Source organism: Sander lucioperca, chromosome 9, assembly GCF_008315115.2.
Source record: "Sander lucioperca isolate FBNREF2018 chromosome 9, SLUC_FBN_1.2, whole genome shotgun sequence".
Taxonomy (NCBI): domain Eukaryota; kingdom Metazoa; phylum Chordata; class Actinopteri; order Perciformes; family Percidae; genus Sander; species Sander lucioperca.
The window spans coordinates 29,119,755-29,141,662 of record NC_050181.1 but is presented as its reverse complement, the minus strand read 5'-3'; the positions used below and the strand labels follow the sequence as shown (position 1 = coordinate 29,141,662).

Below are 21,908 nucleotides of genomic sequence, written 5' to 3'. Positions count from 1 at the left end.
CAAACAGTGCAGAGAACAGGAGGGGAGGAAGAAAGAATGAACAACAAGCACATTAGAGGCAGGGAGAACCGGTAGATTAAAGCCCGAGACACACCAAGCCGATAATCGGCCGTTGGACAGTCTGGCCTTCATTTTGGCCGATTTGACATGTATAATCGGCGGGGCGGGCACTGCCGGCAGCCGGACTCAAATGACCCATCTGATTGGTAGAGTGTTAACCCGGAAACGGGGAGTGGAATGAGCGTGACTAGAGTCTCTCAAAATCTGACGAAAATCTCTTAAACTGACCTTTGTCGATCTGAAATGAAGACAGATTCAGCAACTGTACGGCCTATTTCTCGCTTAAAATGTTTTCAGAAACACGTTTCGGTGAACTATTTTAGTACAAAATGAGATCGTATTCTGAATGAGCCGCCATTACAGTCTGGCTTTGAATTTCCGGAGAAACCAGACCCACGTGACGCATTCGTCCAATCAGCTGCCGGTTTTCATTTTTGGGCGACAATACAGATTAGCGCCGCCTGCTGTTAGAGAGACGTATTACGTCTCGTCGCTTCGATGTGTTCCGAGGCACTTTTTTGTCCAACTCTGGACTGATCAGTCCAACTGCCTTTTCTGCCGAGGGTCGGCCGTCTGGTCAGCGTGTCTGCAGCTTAAGGCTACGATCTCCGTGCACACAAGTGTATTAAGCTCCAGTAGAACTAATCTCCGTTTAGACTAACACAGCCAAACCACATATCTCGTCAACATTCTCGTATACTGGGCATGCGCATGCTGGGGTAAACGGGAGGCAGCATGTATACTCAGCCTGTTGCTGGTAGTTGCCATGGTAACGTTAGTAGCTAAGTCATAGAGAATGAGACGTCTGACCCAATCAGGCAGCGAAACGTTGGGGTTAGTGTTGGTGTTGCCAAAAGGTCGGTGTTGCCAAAGGTCTCCGTTTGTGGCTGTTGAGATTACAACACAACCCCGTAGATTCCAAACCAAAACGGGGTCAGAAGTGTTTTCAAATGTCTCCGGTTTAGGGGCTCGGAAATGCCAGAGCAGTGTGAATGTGAGGTGTAAACGTAGCAAAGGATATTTGTTTTTAAACCAAAACGTAGCAATGTAAATGTAGCCTAATACATGGTAGAGGAAGACAATCAGGGAAATATTTGGTTGTAGAAGTTTGGTGACGTAGGGACTACTTGCTGAAGTAGTTGGTTAACTACCGTTGCTGGGAAGCTAGTCTCACATTGCCAAAACCTTACTCCACAGCGCTGCGGAGTAAGATCTGGCTCCTCCACACATATATTGCATTTCTTTAATCCAATTACAATCGTCTTCTTTGTAAATCTTTACAATCATTCCCTGAAAGAACCAAGCAGGCCTGCCTTGTTGCATGATCCAAATTTTCTTAAAAACTTGCCATTGTCAGCGTGTAGCTTGCTAGCTCAGAGTTTGCTGTTGTTTCCTGAAACAACGTGTTGCAAGGCGAGGGACATCCGGCGATTATCCTGGAAAAATACTTTTGTCAATCCAGATTACTGGTAACTTAACTGCTATAGCCAGCCGGGACATGCTAGCACTATTCAGTCACAACAGCTTCCCGGGGTTCTTTCTATTTTCTCTGCACTTACTGTGTACTACCCCCTGACATTGTTGTTCTTGGGATTGTCCATTATTTGATCCAATGAAAGGTTTTACTGAAGAGGACAAAAAAGCTGACCAGGCTAACAGGCTTGTTAACAGTTGGCTTATTAGCTCTGCTAATGGGACAATAACTTCACACAGTTTATTCAAAATAGACATTTGTCCCATCAACTCTTGTCTCATAACTGTCTGCATAAACCTTGCCTCTTTTAAAGAAGCAGTTTATACTCTGAGAGAGGACGCTTACATAACAGCGGATGGTGCAACGCAGATAATAACCTTCAATAAAACGTTAGCGTCCTCAATTTTGTGCTCCCCGTTTCCACAAAGGTCAGCACCGTCAGGACGGCTTGCTACTGGTCAACTGCAGGAATTTGTGGCTCAAAGGTCAGCACAGCTGTACTCGCCGGGTAGATTCGGAGGCTGTCCTCCCAAGAACGACTGAATCAGTGGATTCAGCAAGTGCCCCAAAGAGACATTTACTACCAAGTGACAGAGCTCTCTAGCAGGTGCAGTAATTATGATGGAAGCAAAGAAAGGAAGAAAGGGGATGTCGTTATAGAGCCACAAAGTCAGCGCAGGGAGGAGGTCGGGGCCAGGCCCCCAGGGAGAGCGTTCAGCCTTGCAGACAATTTTGTCCAGTGGCCACTCGCACTGGAGAATATAAAATCCCCCTGAATCCAAGGATTTTCCCCATAGACCACCACTGTAAAAGAGACGCCTGTAAAACTAAAATCGTGATCTTTCCCTAAACCTAACCAAGTCATGTCGCCTCCATTTAATTTGCAGACAGTCATCTCCACTGGATTGGAAAAGGTCAGTCAGGGTGTGTCTTTCATCTAACTTGATTACAGAAACGTCCTACGAACACCTTTGAAATCCTGCGTTTTGCTTGCATGTAATGTTGGTGACGCTCAATCCGTTGTTGAACTCATTTTAAACTCTCTCTGGACTCTCTATGCATTAAATATGAAAAGGTGTTGCATCTTATACATTAGAAATGTCTCCTCAGGCATCCCTACATGCAATTGATACACTTGCTGTAGCTGTGTGTTGTCTCTCCCCTGAAATTTACACAAGAAAAGATGCAGACAATGGGTTTTTATTTCTGCCTCCCTTCCACGCCACCAACGACTCTCAGTATTGGATCGCGGGTGGAGATGTATTTTGTTTATCCTCTGAGTGTACATCCGGCAGAGTAAAGTTTTACTTTGCCCAACTTTCCCCTGTTAACTGCGTAGAGTCTGGCAAGAGCTGGTCCCAGGTATCGGAGTCCGGCCCAATTATGTCTGCCTGCCTCTGTCAAATTGTTTATACCTGGCTGCACATGTGTGTTTGTGGGGATGTGGAGGGTGGCTAAATTGCAGAGGGGAGTGTGTGTGTGTGTGTGTGTGTGTGTGTGTGTGTGTGTGTGTGTGTGTGTGTGTGTGTGTGCGTGCGTGCGTGCGTGCGTGCGTGCGTGCGTGCGTGCGTGCGTGTGTGCGTGCGTGCGTGCGTGCCTTTGACAACATCTCAAAAAACCACCCCTCCCACCATCCACACATCACTCCTGCCTCTCCACTGCCGTCTCTCTACCCAGGAGGCTTTTCCAGAGCACACGGCTAATAAAGTGGGCCAGTTCCGCGGCTGAGCACTATTTTTATCAGAAAGCAATTTTCAGGAGGTGCCCACAGGTAAGCGGGTCCCAGCGCCTCAGACAATAAAGCCATGATAGGGAGTCCCCCCCCCCCGCCATTAACCTTTGCTGAGTGCCCAGGTGCTCCAGGAGCATTACACAGCCGCTGCATAGACCTGGCCCAATGTGCCTGTATTAATATCAAGACCTCCACAAACCATTCACTATGCCTGACTTCCCGGAGACACAATGGACACATGACTGGTGACCACAATTGATTATTTTCTCTTTAGTGATTTGAGATGTGCAAGGCGTTCGACATGACGGAATGAGAGGCAGAGGCTGGGGATTGAAAAGAATGTGCGGCGGCCAGGTGAATAAAGGTACCGCAGAGGTGAAGTGAGGGAATGATGAAGAGGTGTGTATTGTTGGGGATGTGTAAAGACAGATGGATACACACAGCCCATCTGGCCTCTTACAGCTGGACTATCCAGCTCGGCACTGAAAAAAAGTTTCAGTTGGTGCATCGCCACAGAGTCAGGCTTTAGTTATTACTGATTATTATTATCACCCAACTGCGGCAAAGTGAAATGTTGGTCACTCAGACTAAGATGTAGGTCACTCAGGAGGACTGTATGGGAATGTGTGAGAGAGGAAGCTCAGTCTTTTCTCTCTCACACTATAGCTGTCCCAGGACAACTTTATGTTCACTTTTTATACAGGTCTTTAACTGGTACTGGAGTTTTTTACATCGTGGATCGCAAAAGATCATACTCTCTCCACCACTGACTGTATAGTTTATATATACATATATATAGCTTATATTCCCATGTCTCACATTCATTGGATTTAGACAAAAATTATAACTAGGCTAATTTAAAATGATAACTCATTGACTTTGGAAACATCATGCATTCCTTGAACTTAAAAAATAATCTTTTCAACAGTGGATTTCTTTGAACTTTAAAAAACAATTGGACTGAAAAACAAAAAAAAAAACAAATAAAAGTAAAAAGAATAAATGACATACATACATAAAAAGGGGTGCACTGGATTTTCAACACAAGCGAAAACAGGAGCATCGTTGCAAAATTGGAATGCAGCACAGTTATCGGCAAAAACAACCTTGATTCTCTCGTTTTCATAATCGTTGGAGGCCGAAAAGCATAATTGAAAATAAAGGTTGAGTAATCGCCCAGCTCTACCGCCCACGTGTCACATTTCTAATCAGTGCGCGAGTCATATTCCTGTAGCTGTGCTGCAGAACGTTACCTCAAAGCATGCCGCCTACGTCTGTCATGCACTTGCTGCATTATGCCCTTGCAATTAGCATCTCACCTGGGACAGCTGTCACTATTTTGGCACCATGACGGTTTTGCTGAGCCAGCGTTAACATGGAAGACATCACTTAGCACGACTTGATTGATATCCGGGGAGATGCTTTACCTCTGTCAAAATATGCAGGAACATGCAGTCACAGAACTATTAAAACATTCAGAAATGTTTTAGTACGTCTACACATCTTTTCTACATTAGTGTCAGTTCATATAAGCTTAAGGAATGGATTTTGTCCTTGAATAGATAGCAACAGACATCTAGAAATCTGATTTGTCTGGACATATATTCTGTGTATGGTAGGGCTGGGTAATTAATTTGATACTTTTTAGGCACCGACCGAATGGCTTCCTTAGTATCGCGAATCAAAAATTGCCTCGTTATCCAATACCCAATTTCAATACCTAAGGAGTAAATCTCATCAGCGTCAGTGAGCCAATAAGCAGGCAGCATGCTTCGACCAAGATCTCATAATGTCTGTGATTGGCTGTCTACATTACACGTCGTAGAGGCAGGCAGGAAAAACTCACAGAGATGGGGCTCACGTAGTAGGAGCTGAAAAATAAATAAATAGATTTGTGACGTAACGTGTAATGTCATTTCTTTTAGTTTTCAGTGCTTTCCCTAGGTTTGTTGAAGACTTAGCAGTCTTGGCAGAGGGTTTAGGGTCGGCCTTAAGAAAATCCCCCCAAAAAAAAAAAAAAAAAAAAAGTAGCGTTTTGGAGCAGTTATCGAAGTCACGGTATCGGTATCTGTACCGGTATTGAATATTTTTGAACGATACTCAGCCCTAGTGTAAGGACAGGGAATGGTGAAATAAAGAGAGGGAAGAATAACAATGTGAGAGCAGAGAGTGAGAGGACAAAGGGAGAGAGGGGAAAGGGGACAACAGAGAGGTAGAGGACAGAGCTAGGACAAAGACAGCAGATAAGGGACACATCAAGCCGGGGATATATATTTCGGAATAAAAGAGGTTGTGACAAAAAAACAGGGGGAAGAAAAGAAGTGATGGAGGAGAAGAAAGGAGAAGAAAAAGACAAACCACAGGAGAGGCCAACAGACACAAATGGCCGGACAGGGAGCGAGACAGACTGACAGGCGAGTAAAAGCTGTACAAGAAAGATGAGCATGGCGGCGGTTGTTGCTCCCAGCGGAGACGTTATGTTCGCTATGAGTCTGAGCCTGTCAGCCCATCCTTCTCTTCCTTCTCTCCCTCCCAGCATCCATTGCTGCCATCTTCGTTCCTCTCAAGACAGCGACTACAATCAGCCCTGTTTGTTATTACTAGTGGTAAGATCCAGCCTGTCCTGTCAATCAAATTGCCCTGCCACCCCCCCCCTATCCTCAAGGAGTGTAAAGAGCCCTGGCCTTGAATACAGATCCACACACACACACACACACATGTTGTATGGGTACACACAAGGAAGCATTACATCACATGTGATGAAAAGGTCAAAAATGGTGTGTCAGGAATCAGGTTGGTCATTTGAAGCAAAAGTCAATTTCCATCCTGCACCTTTGAATGTAAATGCAGATACACAGATGCTCTGCAGTGACTCACTCCTCTGCTCTCTGTCTCGCCTCTATTATCGTCTCGTTTCATCCTCCGAAAACAAGAGGCTCCTGTAAGGACAAAAGGACATTCGCGCCATCATCTAGCTCTCACTCCCTATTTTATTTACCAGCTCACAAATCCACAAAGAGATTAACCGCAGGCATTTAAGTGGCACCAAAAAGGCACCGAAATCCGCGTTGCTATTCGGTCCGGTAGATAACGGTTGTTAACGGTGCCGTATTAGCATCGGACCCTCCCCCACCCCCAAATAAAAACTCTTCGGATCTACACGATTCACGGTGATGACATTTTCCCATTCAAAACGGCAGGTACGACTAAGAGCGACAACGGTAGTGAGTAGTATGAAAGACCGATGCCGTGTATGGAGGTTGGCTGGGGTGGTGGATGGGTCCAACAACACAGGACTTTCACCCTAGAGGCCGGGGGTTCGTGTCCCGTTCTTGTCCCGTGTGTCACCAAAACATACAGTTTGTAACCCCACCCACAATCTTTTCCTAAACCTAACTCTCCCGTTTCTTTTGCCGCATGTCAGTTGAACATACCCAGAGCATCAAAAAGTGACGCCAAGAGTCCCGACCAAGCGCGTCTAAATATGACGCTTAAGGAGACTTTTTACGTCAAAAACAAACACCAAAGACACCTGACCAAGCGTCGCTTTTTGGCGCGATGGGAGTGAGAACGTGTTGCACATTCACAACTGCCCAAATGAACCGCACCAAGGGGGAAAACGAACACTAGTGCGATTCAACCGAACTATGTGAGGCAGGCACAAACACGTTCATCTGCCCCCATTGTTTTATACAACTAGTTTGCAAGCTAAAAAAAAAAAAAAAAAAAAAAAATCTATGTCTGTGGTTGTGTGTGTGTGGTTTTTTCTTTCTCCATCTGTGATAAAAGAGTGCTAAAAGAAGCTTGGGTAATACTCCTCAAGGCTAATAAACAGAAATGTTTGGCCGCCTACTTCTTTACTGAGGAAGGTGAATACTCAAGAGAGAGAAAAAAAAAGTTGATCCCTGTTATGTGAAGAAATCCCTGTTTATTTTCCCCTTCTGTCCTGGCAGGAGCTGCTTTCACTGCCACTGAGTTAAATGTGTCTGGAGGTTGAAGTGTCGGTCTGCACAGTCTGTCGTCTGGTTGAATGTAGCGAGGGGGGGGGCGTGTATATATGCGTGTGATCAATAATTTATGTTGTGTGTCTGCAGGGGAAACACCAGTGCAAACGAAAGCAATCAAACTTTATGTACATACAGTAGATATTTAATGTGTATTAAAGTCTAATAATTTGAATTCTGCTCCTTTGTATGTGTATAATGAGACAGCAGCATATTTGTGAGAAGGAAACATGTCTTTGGACATATTTATGGAACTGCCTCTAAGCGTCATGTCTCTAGGAGTTGACTAGCCTGGCTCCGCCCTCCTACTTACTTCCGCTCAATTTTCATTTCCCTTCAGTACTCCGTCTGGGTTTGCGGTATATTCTTGGGTTTTCTCTGGCCAAATATTTCTAGGTCCAATCAGTGAACAGAGGGAGTGGCTGAGAACGATGACGTTGAGGACGTGCACTAGAAAGATGCGAGCGAAGCCATTCGGTCCGTTGTCACGACCAAATGTTAGCGATTGGTTATGGCAGATCCAGAGTGGCTCTGGGCAGATCCAATAGTTTTAAACTTCAACAGAGTACCCGCCTTCAAGGAAGTTAACACTTGTCAATGGAGAGAGGCCAGACTCTCTGTACAAATGAAATGTACCAGAGTCTGGTAGGACCAGGCTAGGAGTTGACTTGCCTCTGCTAGAATACGAGCCTTCAACTTCTTTGTGTCTTCCTTTGATGTTAAAGGGTACAAATGGTGATATAAGGCTTCTTTTCCCCCCACATAGCTATCGACTATTTAAGCCATCTGTCCCTGACATCATTTAGCATTTGGTAGGCCCCATATGACGTTATGTTTTATTCCACTCGCAAAGTGGAATAAAACATCGCACTGATTGCCACGAGACATTACTTCTCTTAGCAGCCCTTAAAACTACATTTCTACTAATGGACCCTGGTTCAAAACCTTGGCTTTGTCACTGCACCAGAAACTAGAAGATCCAGGACAGCTCATCTTGTCCAGTGCATCATAGATTAAACAACAAATGAAAATAAATAAACACTGCTGTGCTGTGTTTCAGGCTGGTTAAATGAGATTAGGTGATTAGATAAAATGTCAGTGATGCTCATGGGGAAAATGAGTTGTGGCAGCAGAGGAGTAGAGAGCAGGAATAAGAAAAGAACAAACAGAAACTACTGAAGATAATAATGCAAAAAGAAAATAACAACGGAGAGCTTAGAATTGGAATGATGCAACTGATAAATCAAGATAAATGATGCTTAAGAAGGCCGAGCTGGAAAACTACTTTCCTCTTTTCTCTGAGCCATTACTGGCAAATGTACAGCTGGGAGAGGACACTTCATTTTACAAATCCTTTAAACAAGTGTTGTAATTATCTGCGTGTGTGTGTGTGTGTGTGTGTGTGTGTGTGTGTGTGTGTGTGTGGTTGCAGCAGGGAACACATCTGCCACAGTAGCCCATGAAAGATTAATGCAGAGTAGCCACTGGAACACTGCCGCAGCCGAAGCGAGCCTTTGTTATTGCTACGAAAAGGTAAGAGGGAACACCCCCACCTTGGTTACATGTTTTTTGTTTTTTTGTTTTCTGTTGCTGGGGAATACTCCTCGATTTGAGCCTAACAAGCAAATCATCACGTTGTAACTGTCTCGTAGAAATTACTTTTATACGACTGCTTTGCAACATAAGGCTGCCTGTATTACGTTTGTAATCAGCATAATTAGGAAACCATTATAAATGAACCTATTTGGCATAGTAAGTGCTTACTAGTAATAGTAGTATTTGCAAATCATTCACTTAGCAGATAAAACATTAATTCACTTTTTTATATATGTTATGTTAAGGCACTCACAGTTAAGGTTAGGGAAAGATCATTGTCTAAGTCAAATATTGACAAAGTCAACAGTGACTTTAGGCACGAAACACTATGGGCCCTATTTTAGGTGCGTTTAGGGTGTGCATGAATCCACTTTTGCTAGTTTAACGGGGGAAAAAAGGGTCTGTGCGCCAGGCGCATGGTTCAAAAGGGTTGTACTTAGTGTCTTAATTAAAGGTGCAGTAGGTAAGACTTATAAAACTCATATTTGCTGAAAGTGACCCTATGTTCCAGTAGAACTACATGAAGCAGGTACAGTAATTTAAAAACAAATCCAGCTCCTCTGGCACCACCTACAGCCTGTAGTGCAATTTGCAAAAATTCACCGCTCCCTGTTCAGATGCACCAATCAGGGCCAGGAGGGATGTCTAACTGCGTGTCAATCACTGCTCATGCACACGCATTCATTCTCCCTTGTGGGGGGAGGGGCTTAGGAGACCGTTTTGGGCTTTAGCAGAAAGGGATGGAGGGACTGAGAAGTTGGCAATGTTCAAATTCTTTGGCTAAGTCCTGGATCTTCCCAATCCTACCTACAGCACCTTTAATCATAGGTGTGTTTTGGGCGTAACATTCAATGAACCAATCATTGCTGTTATGATGGCGGATTTGCTGAGCAGGAAGGAGAGATTTTCAGGAGAAGAAACTGATCTGCTCGTGCGTAAAGTGAAAGCGTGCGAGCAGATCATAAGATAATACTATTTCACATTGTAATATTTTTTTAGTTTTAATCTTTTGCATGGTTGTGTGCTGCTGCGCGTCCCTGTGTGTAACACGAGTAGATAAATGTCCCACCCTGGAAAAACATAATCCCAGCAGCAGTTAGGATTTCGCTCAAAACGTATTTGGCAATAAAATTAGCAGTATATAAACAATTTGTATGAGGTTATAACCTGAATTATCTTTTCTTTTTTTTTTTGTCCACTAGGGCAGCAGAAACAAAGCTGTACACTTGTTGGCAAACTGTTTCTTATTTTCAAATTACACACATCATTTAAGAGCAATATTTAATCTCCTTTTAGCTATTGTACTTTACACCAAATCCTAAAGAAAATATCTGGCTCTTTAGCTGCTAAATGCTTCACCACGTTTACCAGCTAAATGCTAACCTTTGCCGTTTTTTTTCCACTGCATGTCACGGCTCGAGCCGACTCTACTCGACTCTTTCATTTTTTGGTTTTCCATTAACAAAAAGTTGTGAATAGTACCAGATACTTTTTTGGTACCACCTCGGTCGAGGTTCCAAGCGAGCTGAGCCGATAGAAGGTGAAGTTAAAAAAAGTGCAGACCACTGATTGGTCAGAGAGCAAAAACCCAACATTTCTAAATAAGCCAAGCTACAGGCATTTTCAGTCCGCAAAACAACGGTGTACACTACGCTGTACAATTGACAAAGTGCAGATGTTCCTCTGTTTAGTTGCCGATGACAGAAAAAGGAATTAAAACGAGAGCGTTCAGAGAAGGGCAGCACGATATGAGGAAAATATCTAATTGCGATTATTTTGACAGATATTGCGATTGCGATATGATTCACGATATTGGAGGGAATGAACATTTTTGTATCATTATTCTCATTTTCATTGAAATATATTTAAAAAATGTAAATGATTATAGTGTGATTTTTGCGAGGATCTGTACCAAACAAAGATTTTGTTTTCTTTAGTCTGTAGGATAGGATTTGTAGGACGGGACGTCTCTGCAGAGCCACAATACTTCATTCTGGTTTGGCACATATTTTGCCTTTAACAAATACTGCGCCTCCCCTGTGATATGGATATTGCACTAGTTCATATTGCGATTTTGATAAAAACGTGATTAATTGTGAAGCCCTAGTTCAGACCGAGGTCAAGGCACAAAACCAAAACAATGAGTTGAACTGCAGAATAGGGTGATCATTTTCTGTACCTTTGTTACTACAAGAGACCTTTTTGCACAAGCGCATCATTTGATCTGTTGTTATGAAAATATTAATTAGTATTAGTAGAGCAACTTTAAAAGGAGAACAGCAATATCCTTAACATTATAATTCATGTCAATCAGTTTGGCCAACCCCTATGTTGTCCTATTTGCTCCTCGTACCATTTCTTTTTCTCCTGTCCTTCTCTCACAGTCCCACAGTGCAGTTTCCTCTACAGAAAGCAGAAGGAAATTGGTACGCCCAACCTTAAATAGCACCAAAATATTTTCTGAAATTTCCACATGTTCAAAATAAGATTTCGTATAGAGATTATTTCTTTGACTGCTTGCTAAAATTCCCCTCACCCTTCAGGGGATGACGCAGGAGCCGTGTTCCCAGCACATGCTAACGGTTGCATAACAGGGTGTTAAGGCTCTGCACTGCCTCTCTCCGGACCCTGAGGGCAACGAGAGCGAATACATGGCATCATCCTCTATTTCTGTTCTCTGTCTTCTTCTCTTTCTCTCCCTCTCTGGTGCTCACATTTGCACAGAACAATAGCAGAGCAGGTAGTTTAAGGTCAGAGGGGTGGGAAAAAAGCTCTCCTTCTCTCCTTTGTCCTCCCTCCTTTCTCATCTCAGAGGGATTTTCTCGAACATATTTCTCTCTCTCTCTCTCTCTCTCTCTCTCTCTCTCTCTCTCTCTCTCTCTCTATCTCTCTGTGGTTATTTCCCTTAGTGAAAATGGGTCACCTTTCTTCTGTCAGGAGAATGCCTGGGTAACTATAACCTCTATATTCTGTGTGTGTGTGTGAGTGTGTGTGTGCAAGGTTTTTATTGTCTAGGGGGGGTTCCGAGCCCTGGAACAGTCATGTGCAAGGACCATTTTCTGGGGCTCATTAGGTGAAAAGTTCCGGGGGGGGTTTCGGGGGGTTGGGGTTACAGTACAGTAGAGGTAGAGTTAGGTTAAAATATGGATTGGGGCTACTTCTGACATTTCGGCAAGTTCAAACAATGTTCCTGACGATTTTTCGTGATAAAAAGTCAAGGGAAATTCTGAAACTTTTAAATAAGTTTGCCTCCAAGAGCATAGTCTATATCTACGACGTGTCCTTTCCAGGACTGTTCCGGTGCTGCCGGAAATTCCGCCAGATGTCCATAACCTTCCTCTTTCTTTGTGTTGGTGTTCTAAACTCCGGTGGATTTCTGAGGACTATGGTTAACTGCTCCTCAGATCTCTGCAGGGTAAATCCAGACAGCTAGCTAGACTATCTGTCCAATCAGAGTTTTCTGTTGCACGACTAAAACAACCTTTGAAAGTACACACGTTCCACCAAAACAAGTTCCTTCTTGAGCCTATTTAGCAGAGGCACCGTGGCTCCGTCCGGTGCTTAGCGCCGCCCAAGACGATTGTGATTGGTTTAAAGAAATGCCAATAAACCAGAGCACGTATTTCTCCCATCCTAGAATGTTGTGCGGACTAGCCAGACCCTCCTCCGCAGCGCTGTGGAGGAAGGTCTGGCAAAGCGGGACTACCAAGAGCATTAACACAACTCTGGTGTTACATCGTATATCGAGGCAAGCAGCGTTCCTAAAGCCTAACAGAGAAAATAAAATTTGACATGAATCATTTCGAATGCTCGTCTTTAGGAAACTCAGAAAGTGTTGGATTTTAAAAGGTTGTAGATTCATGCTATATGTGTAAGAATGCATAATAAATATCCATTATTACTTCAGATTAATATGGAGCATTAGTTTGCTAGTTGGCTAACCAAACAGCTAGCTTAGTCCCTATGCAGTTGGGAAGCTAATCCAGGGAGCTAATTTCTGTGTTTACTTCAGTTTTGACTCAGAGACAAACTTTTTATAATATCATAATGGTCAAATTTCAGTTTATTCGGAAAGCTTAAGCAACTTTCCCTGATACTGTATGTCGTTTTGCCAGGGTGTCCAGGATCTCGACAACAAGTGCAAAGTTAGCATGACCAAAGATTCTCTATTACTAAAGATGACTAAAATGCCAATGGTATGAAACGCTACATACTTCCTGTCTCCTAAATGGGCGTGGCCTCGTTTGAAAAAGTAATGAACGTCGTGTGGATTGATGAAAAGTGATGCATGTATAATTTATTAGTATTTTCTTCTGCTAACCGATATTTACACAGCTAAAAAAAAATTATTTTGCATCACAGAGATTATTTTTGTTAGGACGTTCACGGACGTTAGCTTCTCTGTGTTGCCAGATCTCGCGAGAGTTTGGTCCTGAGACAGAAACTGGTCTCAAACTAAGTTAATCTCTCCTGATTTGTCCCCCCTGAAAAACGCCATTTTAGTGTCAGAATGTTCTGGAGATATGTGGCTTGTAAAGAATGGCTCATATATTTACTTTGGTGACTATGGGGCGAAAGAATCGGATCATAATCTGTGTTCAAGTTTACTTCTCCCGTTGGAATCAATGCACTCAGAACCTACCGCTAGTCTCCTAAAGAGGCGTGGCCGTGGCGGAGCAGACGTGACACAGATACAGGAAACTACTCTGAGTAGGGGCGTCTCGGTTCTAAACCGTCTCTGGCATGACCCATGGTCAGATTGACCACAATTATAAGACCCTGGTCAAAAAATAAAGTATAGAGTAAAAAATATAAGTCATGTTACGTGATTTCTGGACCAAGAAGGGCTTTGAACTTTCAAGACTTCTGTTACGTCTCACTGCAATTTGTGGTTGGCAAAGTGGGAAGCTGCTAGAATTAAGGACAGACATTAAGTAATGTGCATGTTTTCAACTGACAGATGTTCTAATACTGTATATGCGGCAGCGGCCTTTGTGTATATCAGTGTACGTGTGCTCTTTCCCGGGCTGATTTTCCATTGTTCCACCTAATAGAAACCCTGCATCTGCTCTCCTCGTCTCTGGCAGTATAGTATGCATGCAGGCAGCGTTAGATGGACTTTGAAGTGAGCGCACCGATGCACTTCAAACAAGATCTCACACACTTTGCCTGTGTGCCAAGAGGAGAAAGGTAGAAATAAAAGAGCTTCTCCGCATCCTGATAGAGTGCACTCTGATCCACCCTCTGTTTCTCCGCCTATTCTTCCATCTGCCTCCGCTTTCCTCTGCACATCAATGCGAAACAACTCCCTGGAAGAACCGTGTGAGCTGTTTCACAAGTTGTAGCATACGAGTGCTGCTGTGACTGAGAGTGGGAAACTGTTTCATGCACAGATGCATGCAGATGTTACCCTACCTTAGCCTGTAACTGTGTGAGTAAAAGGGAACCAGGTCGGAGTGAAAAGACTGTCTCAGCATTGTGTCATGTCATGCTGTGTGTGTGTGTGTGTGTGTGTGTGTGTGTGTGTGTGTGTGTGTGTGTGTGTGTGTATATATTAGTAAGCATAATATACAGGAGTGTGGACTGCTCATCAGGTGACATAACTGCTAATATTACTCCATAATATATAGGACATATCCCTAAATGAAAATGCCATGGTGTGATTAATGAAATAAAATGATTATTTTCAAACAGTATTACAACTCGACATAACTTGATGATAAAAACTTGTTTTTAGTTTAAAAACAAGATGACTTTGGACATATTAGATTGACAAAAAAAAGGGAAGTGAAAAAAGATGGAGAGATGGAGATTGAAAGCTTGAGAAAATAAATTGTAAGTGGATCTGAAGTTTAGATCATGTATACCATTGTATGTGTACTGAGACATACTATAAGCTATGATCCTGTCCCTGGTGATAGCTACACGACTTGTATGCTAGGCATGCACGAATCGTTCTAAAATCGCGATCTTGATTCACCCCTGTTCGCGATTTAATTTTTAAATGACTCTGATATTACATTTTTTTTCCTTCATTTAATTTATTGAAAGCATTTGACATTGACATGTTTTAATTATGTAAAGACATGTTCAAGGAGTTCAGATAGAGCCTGTATCAGGACCATATTTAGTTCAATGAGTTATATGTCACTATTTCTGGTAGCCTACTGTACTTAAATGGCCAGTATGTACTTTATTTTATTTATTCATTGAAGCCTCTATGTTTACAGGCTTGTGGTGATGCGCAATGTGCTATAGGTGCCAAAAACAATCTATGTTTGATACTGCCAATTAGTTTTGTTCCGTCATGGTTCATGTGTGTAATAAACATTACACTTCTTGAGAAAAAATTCATGGCAGAGAATTGTGATATCAATTCTAAGCTAAAAAATCGTGCAGGCCTATTGTATGCTCTGACCAAATCCATATGTTTAAATTGACAAACCAGGCAATAAAAAAACAGACTGTACAACTGCAAAGACAACTCAACATTTGAAGGCAAAATAATCTGTCAGTTCCTCAAACTTCCAAGTTTCCCTTTTGTCACGCGACTCACTGCAAGTTGGAAAAAAAAAAACCTTTTTAAAAAAACAAATAGAGTGCATGCTGGGAAGTATATGCTAATAGGCTAATCTTGTTTGTTAACCACTTAATGTAATAGGTTAGAAGACTGATCAGCTGTCAACTCATCCTTTCAAGTTGCAAGACTGAGCCCATGATTAAACTAAAGAAATGAAAAATGGTCTCTAAATGAATTACATGATTTTACAGTGATGTTTGGGCGGAGTGAATTCGGAAAATTTTGCCCACATAATTTTGTCAGGACTCGCTCACCTGTTGAAGAGCACTTGGCTTGTTAAATGCTGATCACTTATATTGTTTGTGTCACAACAATTTGGGGACATTACAGTATTATTTTTTTTATGAATGGTGATCTGGTTTGTATTGGGTTTGCTTGACAGCTACTATATACTATATGTATATCCAAAATTAATCCTTGGCAAAGCAGATGAGACACAAATGTTTACATTTTCATATATCTGATTTAAGCAGGAGCCCAGCGGTATCCCACTTTGCAAGACAGAGAATATCGGAGTAACTTTATCATCCGTTTTTTTGTAAATCATACAGTGTGTGGTAAGTTACAGTACAGGCATTACATACATTCAGCTCTAATATGACAATAAATGATAAATATACAGGCCTATTGTGTTCTTCTGTTACTTCTAAAGGCAACAAGTAGTATGTTAGAGGCTATCACACATCCATCTACTGTAACTAACGCTGCCACCCAGACTGACTTTAAAAGCTTTCATGTAACCCGACATATTTCTCTATTACTTCCATTTCAACAAACTCTACAAACAACATTTAGAATGCCTGCGTTGCTGTCACACACTGCCTTGTACTCAAGCAAATCCAAAGCCAGCAGTGGGCTGGTGTAATATCTAGAGCTGCAACTAACGACTGTTTTCATAGTCGATTAATCTGTCTATTGTTGTCTCGATTACTCGATTAGTTGTTGTGGTCTATAAAATGTCAGAAAACGGTGAAAAATGTCGATCTGTGTTTCCCAAAAGCCCAAGATGACGTCCTCCAATGTCTTGTTTTGTTTTGTCCACAACTCAAAGATATTCAGTTAACTGTCACAGAGGAGAGAAGAAACTAGAAAATATTGAGAAGTAGCTGGAATCAGAGAATGTTTTTTAACTTTTTGCCAATTGCACATACTATATATTTGTTGCACATTCTACACTCAATCTATTCAGCCACTTTTTTCCCTCCATATGTTAAACGGTTATCTTGTATATATTTGTTGCTGTATTAATTGTTAATTTCATAATAATGTCCAATATGTATGTTTGTTTATGTATGCACCAACCACCAAGGCAAATTCCTTGTAAGTACTTACTTGGCATAGAGCTGGGCGATATGGAGGAAGTCAAATATCACAATATTCTTGACTAAATACATCAATGTCGATATTGCAGCTTATTGTAGGGTTGACTATTGGTGCTTTCACAAAATATTTACACAATGAAAGTTTTGATAAATAATCATCAGTAATGTGGATATAATGACTAGGTGGGTAAAGGCAAATAATAGAACAGCTAGAACAGTCTGGTATGTTCAGAAAATAACACGTAAATCGCTGCCTAAGCATTAGAGGTAGCGTTGCATGGACGTAGGAAAATTAAGACCTGTTTAAAATGATTGAAGACCTAGAACACAACACTTCAGTGAATTTAAGACTTTTTAAGGCCTAAAATTTAGATTTTGAAAATTTTCGACTTTTTAAGACCCCCCAGAAACCCTGTTACTGTGCTGTAACGCAGCCTTTAAAACCAGGAAAAGACAACACTTGTGTCATATCACGATGTTACGATATCCAAAATTGAAGACGATATCCAGTCTCGTATATCAATGTTGATATAATATGGATATATTGCCCAGCCCTAAACTTTTTTTTTTAATATTCAGATTTTTTATTTTTTATTATAGCAAAGCACTCAAACCGTCTTCTTTCATAGATCCTTTGTAGCAGTAAAATTTCAAATTAGCAAGCACAATTTCCTCCCTATCTACAAACCCCTGGCGATTATTTTAATAGTTGGCAACTAATCAAATAATCTTTGCAGCTCTAGAAATAGCATGATGAGTTAAGTCTTTCAAAGGCTTACGGTGTTACTGTACTGTGTGTGCTGACCGTACCGAAGTGTAGAGGTAGCCCTCGCTGTTCATGGCAACGTAGAGCCCCGTCTTGGTGCTCTGGATGGCCACTATCCTGAGCCCCACAGGAATCAAGTTGAACTGCACTGGAAGAAAAAGAAGAAAAGAAAACAGAGAGAGGGAGGAGTGGTGTTAGAGCAATTATTCTCTCTCTTAACAGTGCTCACGGTGTTTCCTCGCAGCATAAAAAGACAATTGCTTTCCAGCTGTCTGATATTTCATCCTCCCTGTTGTACAGTATATCAGTCAGAGGTGGGAATGGGAAGTGTGTTTAAAAAAAAAAAAATAAAAAGAGAGAGAGGGAGAGGCGGGGAAGGATTAGGAGAGGGCGATTTAGGAGGAATAAAGTCTGGTTGCTGGTACCAGGGGGAGGGGTGGGGGGGGGGAGTGACTGCACTGAGAATCCCCCTGCTGGAGAGAGAAAGATAGAGAGAGCGTAGCTTAGCGGAGAGCTTTAGGAATACATTAGACGGCGACATTGCCCGAGCTTGCTTTGAATTCATTTCCTCTGTCCCGACACAGTAAACAGCACTTTGTAATGCAGTTTGCTGAATACCCCTCCTGTGGAACCTTGGATTTCTTATGTGCATAACTCTCCATATAAACTAACTTCAACTGAGCCACTGGAGCGAGCCACACACACACACACACACGCACGCACGCACGCACGCACGCACGCACGTGGTGTGTTTGAATCTGTTGTCAGAAGTGGGCTTGCCTGATTGTGATTTCTTAGGTGCTTGTCTGTCCAAGTACAAATACATATTTAACTGTATATTGACTCTTTACTATATTCAGCATTTAGACAGACTGTCTGTTCGTGTATACTGTGTTATTACTGATCCACATCACTAACTACATTACAACTTGCACTAACTGTATACTGACTTCACTACTTCTCAGCATTTATACAGACTATCTATTTATATATACTGCGTTATAACTGATCCACATCACTAACTTGACCACAATTTGCACTAACTGTAGTCTGACCCTTTACTACATCTCAGCAGTGTTACAGGTTGTCTATTCATGTATATTGTGTTATCACCATATCACATAAAAATATGTCTGTAAGGGCTGCACAACATGAGAAAATGTTGAATTTTAAACAAATAAAAAGAAATAATTTCCAATATTCTTTTATTGAACAAATTGAACATTGAATTGAATATAAAAGGCAGCACTAAAAAAAGAATGACAGTTGCATTTTAAAGTGCAGTTTTCTACTGATATTTTCTTTCAACCAACACAAAAATATCGGTTTTGTGTCTATTGCGATATGTCCCAGCCTTTCGCGATGTATATATTGTGCCAGTTGATATTGCAATGGCGATAACAGATATATTGTGCAGCCCTCTGTGTGTGTGTGTGTGTGTGTGTGTGTGTGTGTGTGTGTGTGTGTGTTTATCCCTCTCAGACCATCTCGAGTGCGTGCCATCTAACAGTGCCTTTATAAGATGTGACACGGTGAGCTGAGTGATACTGACACAGCAGCCTCCGCTGCCAGCTGCTCCGCGGTCGCACTGTCATGATGGCCAAACGCTACCATGACGATTAAAGCCCCTGAAGCGTTTGGACTGGGACCTGGGATGAGAAAAACAACCACCAACAGACAAGGCTGAACACACAGCGGCTGTTATTACATTACTTGAAGGAATTTTTCAACATTTTGGGAAAATGGGCTTGTTTTTGCCAAGAATTAGTTCGAAAATCGATACCACTTTCAGCCTGTGGACTGGGACTAATGTGCTGTAACGACTTATGTCTTGTGACTTCCTGGAATCTTGTTGAGAATCCAGGAAGTCACTGCGGCTGCCCGATGGTCGCTGAGAAACAGTTACAGCACGTAACTCCCAGTAAAACAACCACGTTGTCGTTTTTTACATTTCTGTTTGTGTATGGGATAGCTCTTTTTCCTTGGCCGTAGAGAATGCAACACAACCCCGGAGATTCCAAACCAAAACGGGGTCAGAAGTGTTTTCAAATGTCTGTGGTTTAGGGGCTCTGAAATGCCAGAGCAGTGTGACTGTGAGGTGTACACGTAGCAAAAGATATTTGTTTTTAAACCAAAACGTAGCAATGTAAATGTAGCCTCCAATTTGCTGTTAAAATAATAAAATGCTGCACTATTGACTTTAGACCAGGTTTTTGTTGGTCAATGGCGCGATCACTTCCCGCTGCCTCAAGATAGCAATACACCAAGAATTCACCTGAACACACCTCCCTGTAAGACCAGCACGCCCATGGGCGCAAAGATGGCCGCAGGTGCATTTGCTATGTAAACGACGCGGGCGCTGGACGGGAAATTGACAACTGCGTTGTTCTTCAACTAGCAAAGACACTTGCGTCGGGTTTTGCGGCATGCTGCGCCGGGTGCAAGATAGGGCCCTCAGAGTTCACCGTGCTGAACTTTAGTGGTAACCGCAGGACGGCAGGAACTGCAAGAAAGCGCATGCATCTAGGCGGTTGCCGCACGCCGGTGTAAAACCAGCTTATTTCCTTAAAGAAAGCAAGCAAGGGTATTTCCCAAACTATTCCTTAAATGTCCTTAAAGTATTTTAAACTATTCCTTTCAAATTTCAGGTTGAGTTTGAAATTATTAATCCTTGACCTTGGAAACAGTAGGTTGACAAGAAAAATTTAAAACTCAAGGCCCTCTTACTAACTTCTTCTGGAGCTTTCAACATAATTTCATGATCTTTGTCAGCAGATGGAAAATATTACTGAGAAAATCAAACTACTATATTTTAGGATGATCATGACAAAAGTCTGCCAATGAAGACCAGGAAAGCTTCATTTTTTTAAAGGCACTAGAGCAGATAACGCTGTCTTGGAATCAGCATTTACTGGACTACTAAACTCACTAAACCAGCATCATTGTAGGAGTTTGCAGCATGTGTGAGATTTTTTTTCTTTTCTTTGACAAATGATAGAAATGCATTATGAGGTGACGGCGTGGTTGTCAAAATGACGGATCTCTTACGCAGATGAAAGATGAAGTCTCAGGAGAAGGTTTTAGATTCATGGAGCCATTAGCTTCTTTTAAAAGAAATCAATTTCAAATCAAAAGTTCTGCCAACATAATGGATGGAAGTTAAGTTATCAGATGGAGATAGAAAGTCAATGCTGGCCATAATGGGGGGAAAAAATATACTAAAATTCAACCTTGTCAGAACTATTGAGTTTTGGAGTGAATTATTTAAGCTTCAAGAAAGTCTTGTTTTTGTTATTAGTAATTAAAAACTAAAAAGAACATACAACTTTATTTGTCCTATTTTCAGGCAACATCCATTACACTTAAGGAAAACTTGCAAGCTTGGATTCTATTTAAAAAGTTGTACATTTCAATGTTTAACGCCAATGTGAACGTAGTCAGATTTAACTGTAATCTGTCATCAACTTCAGTATAAATGATACATGGCGACAGAAGAACTCATATCCTTTCCTTAAGTAAAAGTACTAATACCACACTGTAAAAATACTCTGTTACAAGTAAAAGTCCTGCACTGAAAATTATACTTAAGTAAAAGTATGTAAGTATCATCAAGATAATGTACTTAAAGTATTAAAAGTACTCAATGCAGAAAAATCCTCACATTTTAGAAAACTGGAAATGATCCAAACAGTTCTGTGTTTAATAGGCTACTCATTTTAGTTGGACTTGTAGGCCTGTATATTGTTGGGTAGTTTAATTTATAATAAAACATTGTATTTTATAAACCAAATGTGTTTTATGTGCACAACTCTTAATTTGTAAAGTAACTAGTAATTAAAGCTGTCAGATTAATGTAGTGGAGTAAAAAGTACAAGATTTCTCTCTGAAATGTAACGTAGTAGAAAGTAGAAAGTGACATGAAAAGAGTCAAGTAAAGTACAAGTACCTCAAATTTGTACTTAAGTACAGTACTTACTGTTTTTCTTTCCACTTCTGCAGTAAAAACACAGTACAGATAGGGATGTCTGTCCGCTTTGAAGGTGCGATTTGAACGTTTGTAATGAAACTGCACACGCTTCTCTCTCCCTCAGTCTCTATCTTCAGGGCCCAGCTTCTGTTTGCTCGATCGATGCCTGCATCTCAAACAGTCGCTTTGGCAAATGAACAAGGTGTCACCAAAGACCACGGCCGGAATGACAAATAGAGCATGGCGCGCACACGCACCGCCTCCCTCCTTGCCCTCCTCTTTCCCTTCTCTCTAGTTTTCCTGTAGTCTTTTAGGCTACATCCACACTACTACGTTTTCATTTGTAAAACGGCGTTTGGAAGCAAAACATGATTTCTGTCCAAACAAGCGTTTTAGCTCCGTAGCAG

At 41.8% G+C, this 21,908-nt stretch overlaps 1 protein-coding gene across 2 annotated transcripts in view; it reads right to left on the bottom strand.

Moving 5' to 3' along the window:
• fgf11a (fibroblast growth factor 11a) overlaps positions 1–21,908 on the bottom strand; it is a 142,788-nt gene that overhangs the window by 19,919 nt on the left and 100,961 nt on the right. For both annotated transcript variants that reach the window (XM_036005461.1, XM_036005460.1), the window contains one exon: positions 17,579–17,682. In XM_036005461.1, the coding sequence (XP_035861354.1) occupies positions 17,579–17,682 (104 nt within the window). The remainder of the gene's footprint in view (positions 1–17,578; positions 17,683–21,908) is intronic.